Source organism: Salvia miltiorrhiza, chromosome 7 (genome assembly GCF_028751815.1).
Source record: "Salvia miltiorrhiza cultivar Shanhuang (shh) chromosome 7, IMPLAD_Smil_shh, whole genome shotgun sequence".
NCBI lineage: Eukaryota > Viridiplantae > Streptophyta > Magnoliopsida > Lamiales > Lamiaceae > Salvia > Salvia miltiorrhiza.
Window position 1 is genome coordinate 11030596 of NC_080393.1, and position 10422 is coordinate 11041017.

The following is a 10422-nucleotide window of genomic DNA, read 5'->3' on the forward strand; positions in this document are numbered from 1 at the left end:
GAGGGAAAAAGTTCCCTATATACACACACATTTGGATGGAATTGAAAATGAAGTGGTGCTGAAACGAAGCGACGAACTGTCAGCCATGGAAGCTCTAAAAGTTTCATCTTTCCAATCATTCCACCGCCAACCCATCTCAAGGCGAAATCCCAGAATCGCATTCGAAAAATCCATTCTGCATACCCCATCATCTCGACGAATCCCGACGACTTTCCAGAAATTGAATTTCAAGATTTTCACCGCGGTTTCTCCGACGACGGTGGAATCTTCGGCGCCGCCCGATAACGAGATTGAATCCGAGAAGAGAGAGGAACAATTCGATTGGTACGAGCAGTGGTACCCGGTGTGGCCGGTGTGCGATCTGGATAAGAGGAGGCCGCATGCGAAGAAAGTGATTGGGATTGATGTGGTGGTGTGGTGGGATAGGAATGAGAATGCATGGAAGGTGTTTGAAGATAGTTGCCCTCACCGATTGGCTCCCTTGTCGGAGGGGAGGATCGATCAGTGGGGCAGGCTGCAGTGTGTGTACCACGGCTGGTGCTTCGGTGGCGCCGGCGATTGTAAATTCATTCCCCAAGCGCCGCGCGACGGCCCTCCGGTAAATACTACGGCATCGTCTCTTCTTTCAAATGTCAAAAGTGCTAAGATTAGTGATCATTGTTGTCTTTTTAACTTCGTTAATGTTTGATGCATGAGTAGCATTTTGCAGCAAATAGTGTTATTTTGTGCAGCTGCTAAACAGTGATAGTGTATTCATGGTAACTTTCATTGAGAAGAGAAAGCCCTTTTTCCAACTCAAAAAGAAGAAGAATCCCTTAGTTACTTTCAAGTTTTCATATGAAACTGCTATTGAATAAGTTACTTTCAAGTTTTCATATATTGTTTTTGGATTTTTCTAAAAGAAAACATGTGGTTTCTCTCCAAATGATCGCTTTGGATTTTTGCAGGTTCACACTACCAATAAGGCGTGTGTGGCCGTATATCCTAGTGGTGTGCAAAATGGCATTCTTTGGTTCTGGCCAAATTCAGATCCACACTATAAGGACATATATGCAACGAAGAAGCCACATTATATCCCAGAACTTGACGACCCATCCTATACCACTATGATAAATGCAAGGGACATAGGTTACGGGTATGCTGAAACTACTCTTTTTTTAATTGACTATATCAGTCTGATTATCATGCACAGAAATTTGCTTCAGTTTGAGCTGATTTTTAGATCACTTATTGAGTTTCTCAGTTATGAAGTCCTGATTGAAAATCTTATGGATCCTGCTCATATTCCATATGCACATTATGGCTTGCTGAAAACAGGAAAAGTGCCAGAGAGATAAGTAAATCTATGCATAATTTGTATCTTAAGTTATTTTGTGATGGCTGACGGAACATACCCTGCACTTTGAAGGCTGACAGAGAAGGAGGGAGACCGCTCGAAATAAGTGTTGAGAAAGTGGATGTAAATGGGTACACTGCAAAGCAAATATTTGGGGAGAACTACTTCATTGCGCCTTGCCTATTCTACGGCTATTACTCTCCGGGTGGAGGTGAAAGCAAAAGCGACGAGGCATCGTCAGATGGAGAAAAAGATGTTGGTAGTTCATAGTTGGCATTTGTCACATTTCATATTTGTGTAGCATAATGTGTTTTCTTTGATGCAGGTGGGATTACCCCCTGTTCCTACGATATTACCCAATGTTCCCACCGAGAAAAAAAATATGCTTATTTTCTACTGCGTTCCAGTTAGTCCTGGTTGTAGCAGGCTGATCTTGGCAGTTCCTAGGAACTTTGCTCTCTGGATTGATCGAATTGTTCCTCGTTGGATATTTCATATGACATCCAACTTGCTTCTTGATTCGGATCTCTATCTTCTTCATGTGGAGGTGACTTACCTTAATTCTTTTCTTCTACAGATTATATTTTGCTTAATGATTACTATATCTGAAGGCATTTCATAGATCATTATTGTTGATTGCCAAATTGCTATATATCTGTTGGGATGATGCATGGTTCCATCAGGAAAGGAAGCTGAAAGATGTTGGCCCTCTCAATTGGCATAAGGCTTGCTTCGTTCCGACAAAGGCTGACGCCCTCATCGTAGCATTCAGAAGGTGGCTGAACAAGTATGCCGGCACACAGGTTGATTGGAGAGGTAAATACAGTGGAGAGCTTCCACCCACTCCTCCAAGAGAGCAGCTCTTTGATAGGTAAAGATTGAAATGATTTTCACTAAAATATGAAATTTTCTTGATTTTCTCAAGATTTCTTCATCTTGAAAGTGAGTGTGTGCTCAATGGCCTCAGGTACTGGACTCACACGGTGGGTTGCAGCAGCTGCAGCGCCGCATATAAACGTCTCAACGCGTTGGTGATCGCCCTTCAAGTTGTCTCCATCGCTTCGATTGCAGCCGTAGCTGCAGCCAAACAGGGTGCAATCTCCATTGCTGCTAAGTATTATCTGGCTTCAATGGCTGTGTTGAGCTTCGTGGCTTCGAAATGGCTGTCGCATTTCATCTACAAAACTTTCCGATACCATGACTATGATCATGCCTTCCACTAAACTTTTTCCTTTTTCTTTTGCATGTAATAACTTTCTGAATGATATTGAAAAAAGTAACCCAGAGGCTAAAGCTGAGGATTGTATAAATGGGACCGACCCATCAATAACAAATGATATTCTTAAGGCTAATTCTTTTCCTAGCTCCCGTTTTATTAGATATATTCTTAATTTAATAATAATATAAGTATAAATTTATTATTTTACCTATAGTTAATAGCCCATGAATTACTAACTCCGGCTCCAAACCTCTTCATTTTTTTTTTGATGAAATTACATTATAAATAATACAAACCACACACACACCCCACCTAGTGGTTATTGTGGCCGAGAGTACTCGAACCTGTGACCTCTTGGACAACAGACAACCACCCCAACCACTAGGCCATCCCAAGGGGACAAAAACCTCTTCATTTTTGTTCAAAGGGAATGGTGCTTTTTTTCACTTAGGGACCTTTTCGACTTTTCGCAGATTAAATGTGTCTGGTTTTCCTGTAAACAAACCTCTAATATCAGATGCAGGAATTCGCCTTCTTTTTCTTTAGAATTTGATGGAGTGTTGTTTGTTTATGGATAATAAATACTCCCTCCGTCCGCCAAAAGTATTCCACAATTACTATATTTGGCGTCCGCAAAAAGTATTCCACTTTCCTTTTTAAGTCATGGTCCCACCATCCACCTTTATATTTTATCCTTACAAACACTCTTTATTTATAAAAAACCACCCCAAATTCAATCTCAACCACACATCTCATAAAGTGGTGGGACCCTTTCTCCACTACATCAATATCATCACACATTTTATTAAACTTCGTGTCCGGCCAAAGTGGAATACTTTTGGCGGACGGAGGGAGTACTAGACATAAAACCTTATTTTCTCAAGGAATAAAAAAAATGTATTTTTATATAAGTAGGTAGTGGATGTGACTTCTCCTCTTAGAAAAAGGAGAAAAAGAAAAACCAACTAATTAACTGCTAGAACAAGTAAAATGGTCTATGTGAGTAAAGATTGTGACTTATCGGACAATATTGAAATTATTCTACGCGAGTATGTAACGAACACTATAGCTAGATTATGCAAGTAGATAACTAATACTATGCTACAAAAAAAATTGGTCCAAACTCATTTATGAGATGTGTCAATGTCATTTTATTTTTTATTTTTTTTGAGGAAGTGTCAATGCCAAATTTGATATTGATAATACTTAAGTTAATTCCTTAGTTTGTATGCAAGATGATATACTCGTGATAGTATTAGAGGATGAAAAAAACTATTAGGTTGTTATTTAATTTATATATTTTTTTCTCTTTAGCTAGTAGTATGTATTTTAGGTTATTAATAAAAATGTTCACTCCTTCTCTCAAAAAAAAAAAATGTTCACTTTAAGAAAATATATTAAGAAGCGGTCTCAGTTGCGCTCTAGACTCCGACAATCACTAATTCTTTATTATCCGCGCTTCCCCAACCCAGATTAATCTATGAACAGTGACAACTCGAGAAATGGAAAAGAATTGAAACTTTTTCGCTCTCAATGAATAAATTAGGATAATTTTTGTGGTAATTTACAATTAATGAGTTGAAATCAACGTCATTTTCATTGAAGCGGTGCAATATAATTTAAGAAAACAATGTCGTTCTTAATCACTGGACAACCGGAGACATGCTGAATTTACGGTAGCCACATCAACAATAAGTTGACTGAATTAAATCGTCGTGCGAAAAATCGAAAGAAAGATATCTAATCAAGAATTTTAATACCAATTTTAAAGGTCATGGTAAAAAAATGACGTCGGCGAAGACTTATGGATTTTATGGCAATTAGCCCCACCAGTTAGTAATATGTATTTTAGTTTGTCAATGAAAGCGTTAGTCTATTAATGAAAGCGTACGTAATATCGTTTTTACGTTCTTTGATACACTCCTTCATAAATAGAAGTAGGAAAAAGTATCGGAAAAATCAGGCAAACTTTGCTGGAAGATTTCAAGCCATAATCTCATTTCGTACCTTATCCGCAAAAAACTCTCACATTATTTGCTAGTTTTTGCATGCGATTGTCGTTTCTTGTAAATTATATATCTACCTTTGGATGGAATTGAAATTGAATCAGTGTTGAAACGGGTGACGAACTGTCAGCCATGGAAGCTCTAAAAGCTTCATCTTTTCCATCATTCCACCGCCAACCCATCTCAAGGCGAAATCCCAGGAACGCATTCGAAAAACCCATTCTGCATATCCCGTCATCTCGACGAATCCCGACGACTTTCCAGAAATCGAATTCCAAGATTTTCACCGCAGTTTCTCCGACGACGGTGGAATCTTCGGCGCCTCCCGATGAGGAGATTGAATCCGAGAAGAGAGAGGAAAAATTCGATTGGTACGAGCAGTGGTATCCGGTGTGGCCGGTGTGCGATCTGGATAAGAGGAGGCCGCATGCGAGGAAAGTGATCGGGATCGATGTGGTGGTGTGGTGGGATAGGAATGAGAATGCATGGAAGGTGTTTGAAGATAGTTGCCCTCACCGATTGGCTCCCTTGTCGGAGGGGAGGATCGATCAGTGGGGCAGGCTGCAGTGTGTGTACCACGGCTGGTGCTTTGGCGGTGCCGGCGATTGCAAATTCATTCCCCAAGCGCCGCGCGACGGCCCTCCGGTAAATACTACTGCATCGTCTCTTCTTTCAAATGTCAAAAGTGCTAAGATTAGTGATCATTTTTGTCTTTTTAACTTTGTTAATGTTTGATGCATGAGTTGCTTTTTTGTGTAGCTGCTAAACAGTGATAGTGTATTTCATGGTAACTTTCATTGAGAAGAGAATCTTGAGGAAAGCCCTTTTTTGGATTTTTCTAAAGGAAAACATGTGGTTTCTCTCCAAATGATCGTTTTGCACTAGGACAAGTATCTCAAAACTTTGAAGCTCTGTTAGTTGTAAACTGCAAAGTGTTGTTGATTTGTGAGTTTCTGCAGTGAGAGGGTAGTTCCTTGAGATGTTGATTTTTGCAGGTTCACACTTCCAATAAGGCGTGTGTGGCCGTATATCCCAGTTGTGTACAAAATGGCATTCTTTGGTTCTGGCCAAATTCAGATCCACACTATAAGGACATATATTCAACGAAAAAGCCACATTATATCCCAGAACTTGACGACCCATCTTATACCAACACGATGATAGCAAGGGACATAGGTTATGGGTATGACACTGAATCTTTCACGATACTATATCAGCTTCTGGTTATCATGTGCTGCACTCTGTTTAAATTTGGAACGATTCTTGTCATCAGCAGGAACCAAACATGGCCATATTTATACGAAAACATGACTTTACTTTCATGTCGATTTTCCACCTAATACTAGTCTGGACATGACTTGATTGAAGCTTAACCGATACTTTCACAATGTTATACATTAAAACTTCAAATTGAATATGTGCTCATGTTGAGGTTAATGCTACATTGAATTTTTCAGGTATGAAGTCCTGATTGAAAATCTTATGGACCCTGCTCATGTTCCTTACGCACATTATGGCATAATGAGAACAGGAAAAGTGCCCGAGAGATAAGTAAATCTATGCATAACTTGCATCTTACTTTATTTTGTGTGAGACTGACGGAAAATATTATGCACTTTGAAGGCTGACAGAGAAGGAGGCAGACCGCTCGAGATAAGTGTTCAGAAAGTGGATGTAAATGGATACACTTCGAAGCAAATGTTTGGAGAGAACCACTTCATAGCGCCCTGCCTATACTACGGCCATTTCTCTCCGGGTGGAGGTCAAAGCGTGAACAAGGCACCATCGGATGGGAAAAAAGATGTAGGTAGTTGGCATTTGTCACATTTCGTACTTGTCTTTGCAGTTCGTCTACAATATTATTCTAGCATCATGTCATGTGTTTTCTTGCGTGCAGGTGGTATCACCCCCCGTTCCCCCCAAGAAAAAAGCTATGCTCATTTTCTACTGCATTCCAGTTAGTCCCGGTTACAGCAGGCTGATCTTCGCATCTCCTAGGAACTTTGCTGTCTGGATGGATCGGATTATACCTCGTTGGATGTTTCATATTGGACAGAACTTGATTCTTGATTCAGATCTCTATCTTCTTCATGTGGAGGTGACTTACAGATTAGATTTCATATATTTTTCTTGATACCAAAATGTTGTATTTGAGAAATATATATATCTATGGTCCATTAGGAAAGGAAGCTGAAAGATGTTGGGCCTCTGAATTGGCAAAAAGCTTGCTATGTTCCAACAAAGGCCGACGCCCTCATCGTAGGATTCAGAAGGTGGCTGAACAAGTATGGTGGCACACAAGTTGATTGGAGAGGTAAATACAGTGGAGAGCTTCCACCCACTCCTCCAAGAGAGCAGCTCTTTGATAGGTAAAGATTGAAATGATTTTCACTAAATATGACACTTTCTTGATTTCTCAAGATTTCATCATCTTGAAAGTGAGTGTAATAATGGCCTCAGGTACTGGACTCACACGGTGAGTTGCAGCAGCTGCAGCATGGCGTATAAACGTCTCAACGCGTTGGAGATCGGCCTTCAAGTTATCTCCATTGCTTCGATTGTAGCCGTAGCAGCAGCCAAACAGGGCGCAATCACCATTGTTGCGCGGTATTCTCTGGCTTCAATGGCTGTGTTGTGCTTCGTGGCTTCGAAATGGCTGTCCCATTTCATCTACAAAACTTTCCGATACCATGATTATGATCATGCCTTCCGCTAAACACTTTTTCTTTTCTTAGTTTACTAGTGATATTGTACAAACTTTCTGATTGATATTATAAAGAAGAAGCCAGAGCTCAGGATTGTATAAACGGGCGCGGCCCATGGAGATTCGTTTGCAATGGACTTTCACATAGGAGCCAAAAAAATTTGGACCCGTACATCTGTTTTTTTATACTAGTAGAAAGAATGTATATTGTACGAATAATTATTACTTTATTTGATAAAATAAAAAATATAAGTTATTTATATTTAACTTTTCAATGAATAATTTGGTCTCCTTAATTCTACTAGCAGAGGAAACGTGCGTTGCACGTATTTGCAGATGATGAATTGCTTGATGTAATACTATGTCAAAAAATATCTTAATTTATAGACGATGTGTAATTATTGTTGAGCTTAGAATTAATCTCAACATCAAAATAAATAAAAACAGAAAATAACACCAAGAATTTACGTAGTTCGATCATAAAGATCTACGCCCATGAAGATCACCGTAGAAATTTCACTATTAATTACCCAATTTTACAATTACAAGGTTGAGTCATGTCATAAGAATGAAAAAAATCCTCTCTTCAATCTACATATGATAATCATATTTATAAGTTATAAAGTAAACTTAGCTCTAAAGCCCATTAATGAAGTCAATTGGGCCCAAATTAAGTTATACTCCCTCCGTCCGCCAAAATTATGTAAAATTGCTTGGGCACGAGATTTATTAAAATTGGTGATGATTTTGATGTAGTGGAGAAAGGGTCCCACCACTTTATGAAATGTGTGGTTGAGATTGAATTTTGAGTGGGTTTTTTGTAAATAAAGAGTGTTAGTAAGGATAAAATATTAAAGAGGATGGTGGGACCATTTCCATAAAAGGAAAGTGACATAATCTTGGCGGACGCCAAATATAGTAATTTTTACATAATCTTGGCGGACGGATGGAGTAATAATCTTTGTTTTGAGGCTGAACTGTCAAGGGGTGGTGCGACGCTGGATTGTCAAGGTTGAGCTAAGTTGCAAAACCGAGCTCCAAAGCTGAGACAAAGCTAAGCTCCAAAGTTGTCAAAACTGAGTTATCAAAACAACAACAACAACAACAACAACAACGATAATAATAAGTTTTAGACCTATCTCCGTATAGCGCTGATACGTATTTTACCCCTCATCAACCCAACAACAACAACAACAACAACAACAATAATAATAAGTTTTAGACCTACAACAACAACAATAACAACAACAATAATAATAAGTTTTAGACCTATCTCCGTATAGCGCTGATACGTATTTTACCCCTCATCAACCCAACAACAACAACAACAACAACAACAACAATAATAATAAGTTTTAGACCTATCTCCGTATAGCGCTGATACGTATTTTACCCCTCATCAACCATATTCAGTGCAATACTAAAAATATTATTGAGAAAATTATTGTGAATAAAGTTTCTTAAAATACATATTAAATTTACGAAAAGTCAAATATTGCTAGTAAATAAAAGATTAAAAACTAAAAGAAACTACGTCAACAATTAGTCTAAACTATTGAATGTGAATATATTCACATCAATAGAATTTTTTGGATTCTTCATGCATTTCATGTTTTTTCACTAATTCAAATAACTTTGAAATTTTTTCTTCATAAGGAAGTTCAGCACACAAATTTGTCAATTTCGTTTTTGGTATTTATCTTATTTTCATACTTAAAAAATATCAGCATATGGACATATGGTAACCCTAATTTTGAAAATCCAATTTCATGATATGTGGTAAACTCTCATTCTTGAAAATTGAGTTTTTTGACTAACATATAATTTTTCTTGTATTTCCTTATGTTCTGAGTTGCATGTCATTGTGATAAATGAATTTGATTTTTCAAATCTTTGTACCAATGTCAATGCATCAAGATATCTACACTTCATATCTAATGTTGGACCTCCAATAAATATTGCTAGAAAAATAATTTGTTTGCCAACTTCATTTGTTCTCAATTCTCCTTTGAAAAATATTCTCAGAAAAAAATCGCATTTGAAAATATTATCAACAATTCTTTGATATAAGTATGCTCTCATACTTGATTGGTTGAGGCGATAGAAATATAGTCTTTTCGTCTCCATAGAGAAAGCTAAGTAGTTTGAGAATAGAGAATGATTATAATCCCTTAGATTAGTTTAATCCCACGGTCCTTATTAATTCTTCTATCATTGACCGATTTTTTCATTAAGGGTAATTAAGTAATTTTTGTGTTTTTAAACCGTCTATGCTTAATTTAAGATTGACCGAATCTCTTTCCTTCATTAGTTATAGTTTTGAAGATATCTTCCATTAATTTTTAATTGTTTATTTCTTAATTAGTTTTTTTCCTTTAGGTTTGGATTTCAGTTTCTTCAAACCTATATGTTCAGAATAGTAAGTTAAATATTTTATATCAACAAGAAAAATTCGAATATTTTATTTAAATGTTCATAAATTTTTTATGGCTGTTCGAAATATTTTATATTAAATATTTTATATCAACAATAAAAATTCAAATATTTTATTAAGGTGTTTGTGCTTTTTTTATGCTTATTCGAAATATTTATTTAGATGTTCATAAATTTTTTATGGCTATTCAAAATATTTTATATTAAATATTTTATATCAACAAGAAAAATTCGAATATTTTATTTAAATGTTCATAAATTTTTTATGGCTGTTCGAAATATTTTATATTAAATATTTTATATCAACAATAAAAATTCAAATATTTTATTAAGGTGTTCGTGCTTTTTTATGCTTATTCGAAATATTTATTTAGATGTTCATAAATTTTTTATGGCTATTCGAAATATTTTATATTAAATATTTTATATCAACAATTAAAACTCTTATATTTTATTAAGGTGTTCGTGCTTTTTTTATGCTTATTCGAAATATTTTTTATAAGCAAGACAAAATTCGAATAATTTATTTAAATGTTCAGAATTTTTTTTTGCTTATTCAAAATGTTTCATATTAAATATTTTACAATTATGAATCAAATATCAATAATATCATTCTGGATTATAATTCATAATGAATAATTACAATTTGTAAACGAACTTAATACAATTTATAAATGAACAGAATATATCTAGGTTTCTTAAACGCATGAATTTCCCCAAATTT

The 10422-nt window shown here is 36.4% G+C and overlaps 2 protein-coding genes across 2 annotated transcripts; both read left to right on the top strand.

Annotated features, from left to right (window-relative positions):
- On the top strand, nucleotides 1-2688 carry LOC130992584 (flavonoid 8-hydroxylase 2, chloroplastic-like). The gene is made up of 7 exons (XM_057917272.1): nucleotides 1-598; nucleotides 948-1135; nucleotides 1244-1333; nucleotides 1402-1591; nucleotides 1662-1883; nucleotides 2020-2207; nucleotides 2304-2688. The coding sequence occupies exons 1-7, from the start codon at nucleotides 86-88 to the stop codon at nucleotides 2557-2559; spliced, it is 1647 nt and encodes a 548-aa protein (XP_057773255.1). The 5' UTR covers nucleotides 1-85; the 3' UTR covers nucleotides 2560-2688.
- A 1786-nt stretch (nucleotides 2689-4474) lies between these two features.
- LOC130992586 (flavonoid 8-hydroxylase 2, chloroplastic-like) lies at nucleotides 4475-7525 on the top strand. The gene is made up of 7 exons (XM_057917275.1): nucleotides 4475-5206; nucleotides 5557-5744; nucleotides 6019-6108; nucleotides 6178-6364; nucleotides 6459-6659; nucleotides 6743-6930; nucleotides 7022-7525. Exons 1-7 carry the CDS (start codon nucleotides 4694-4696, stop codon nucleotides 7275-7277), a joined length of 1623 nt encoding a protein of 540 aa, XP_057773258.1. The 5' UTR covers nucleotides 4475-4693; the 3' UTR covers nucleotides 7278-7525.
- The last annotated feature ends 2897 nt before the right edge of the window (nucleotides 7526-10422 follow it).

What these genes read in the sequence shown, in the direction of transcription:
- LOC130992586 (XM_057917275.1), top strand. Translation starts at nt 4,694, where the DNA reads ATGGAAGCTCTAAAAGCTTCATCTTTTCCATCATTCCACCGCCAACCC. An exon ending in CGCCGCGCGACGGCCCTCCG is followed by an intron (nt 5,207 to 5,556) that starts GTAAATACTACT and finishes TGATTTTTGCAG; the next exon opens with GTTCACACTTCCAATAAGGC. An exon ending in TCTATCTTCTTCATGTGGAG is followed by an intron (nt 6,660 to 6,742) that starts GTGACTTACAGA and finishes ATGGTCCATTAG; the next exon opens with GAAAGGAAGCTGAAAGATGT.
- LOC130992584 (XM_057917272.1), top strand. Translation starts at nt 86, where the DNA reads ATGGAAGCTCTAAAAGTTTCATCTTTCCAATCATTCCACCGCCAACCC. An exon ending in CGCCGCGCGACGGCCCTCCG is followed by an intron (nt 599 to 947) that starts GTAAATACTACG and finishes GGATTTTTGCAG; the next exon opens with GTTCACACTACCAATAAGGC. An exon ending in CGTCAGATGGAGAAAAAGAT is followed by an intron (nt 1,592 to 1,661) that starts GTTGGTAGTTCA and finishes TCTTTGATGCAG; the next exon opens with GTGGGATTACCCCCTGTTCC.